Source organism: Austrofundulus limnaeus, unplaced genomic scaffold (assembly GCF_001266775.1).
Source record: "Austrofundulus limnaeus strain Quisiro unplaced genomic scaffold, Austrofundulus_limnaeus-1.0 Scaffold100, whole genome shotgun sequence".
In the NCBI taxonomy this organism is placed as follows: Eukaryota; Metazoa; Chordata; class Actinopteri; order Cyprinodontiformes; family Rivulidae; genus Austrofundulus; species Austrofundulus limnaeus.
Window position 1 is genome coordinate 795,455 of NW_013952502.1, and position 1,510 is coordinate 796,964.

At 36.2% G+C, this 1,510-nt stretch overlaps 1 protein-coding gene across 3 annotated transcripts in view; it reads right to left on the reverse strand.

Annotated features, from left to right (window-relative positions):
• dnajb6b (DnaJ heat shock protein family (Hsp40) member B6b) overlaps positions 1 to 1,510 on the reverse strand; it is a 26,690-nt gene that overhangs the window by 20,322 nt on the left and 4,858 nt on the right. For all 3 annotated transcript variants that reach the window (XM_014013342.1, XM_014013340.1, XM_014013343.1), the window contains exon 2: positions 711 to 828. In XM_014013342.1, coding sequence (XP_013868796.1) covers positions 711 to 775 — 65 coding nt within the window. In that variant the 5' untranslated portion in view covers positions 776 to 828. The remainder of the gene's footprint in view (positions 1 to 710; positions 829 to 1,510) is intronic.

A 1,510-nucleotide genomic window follows, 5' to 3' on the forward strand; every position in this document is an offset into this window, starting at 1 on the left:
ACTAGTCGATCTAAAATCTGAGCAATGTGCGTCTCATGAACCAAATGAAAAAAATCCCATCTGAAGATAGTGCTTGATGAATACTTAGAAGAAAACCAATGTATTCAATAAAATAAAAAACAACAAACATTTATGACATCCATTTACAGTAATCCAGTCGAAGAGATTTCACAGGGCTGCTTTATGACTGATAGGGACAGTAAAGCAGACTCAGTGATTTTGTTATCTCTCTACACAAGAAAYTGCAATGCAAACGCCTACAAATTAAACAAACCAAGAACTGTGCAAGACTAATTAACTATGGTTGCTCAGTTCCTTTAWACTTTCAGTATTTACTTCAAAGTATAAATAACTTTGTCCCCTCCAGCTCATACCTAAGCTGAAATAAGTTTAGTTTATGTCTTTACCATTTACACAGAGCTGTCATTTCAACGGAGGCGCTTCTCTTATCAAAGTCAAGTCTGTTCACGACAAACCAGTGAGGAARCAGAATTAACTGGAACTGTCCTGCTCAAGTATTGAACTAAGTGAAATAACGTGTGATAACAGTCAGGTTACCATAAAACAACACAGCTTATTTTCCTCCTTTGCTTCTATGACAACATTAAGCTACAGGAGATATTACCTTGCACCACCTTCTAAGTGGTTAACGTAGCAAACAGAAATTCAATTCCAGAAATTAGAGCTAAAAAAGAATTAAACATGCTTACGCTTTTTTGATGTCCTCTTGTGTTGCATTTTTGCGGACTCCTAATATCTGGTAGTATTCCACCATGGCTCTGTGTGTGACTGAAGACTGGTTTGTTTAAGGGTCTTTCTGCCTGGCCTCTGTGGGGGGTGGGGGAGAGAAGTACAATTTTGTTAGAACATGTTAACGACATAAAGCTCACCAAACTGCAACTGAGCACAATCACGTGTGACCATTATCACACCTCCTTTTCAGGGGGGCATTTTGGGATATTGGGGAGCAGAAAATCCCAACGTTTTTGCTCTGTACCGAAATAATGACGATGGAAAGAGGACAGCTAGATACAAGCCCAGAAAAGTTACACAATAACTGATTATTCTTCAGCCTGAGGCTGTGAGCAAATGGGAACAATGTTTCCTTATTTTTTTTAATTAAATAAAAAGGACCATGAATGGCGTTCTAAAACATGTGGTAATGATGGCGTTATGAAACTTCAAAAATAAAAAAACAACAACAAGACAAAACAAGTTTGATGCACAAACTAACAGAAGTTATTACAGCCGTCTTAATTTGACCACATTTAGACTTTAGGACAGCAAAAATACACACAGTCAAGTTACATCTGCTGCTTTCTAATAGTAAATCATTACAATATCAGTTTTGTTTTTTTATTATTCGACTTTGTGTGGTTATTTATGTGAAAGGACTGATGTAAAACAGAAGCAATAAGGGGACAAAAAATGTTATCGTAAAATTAAAAGCACAAATATATCCCACCAATCCACATTTTCTACTTTTACTTTACTATACATACATAAATAG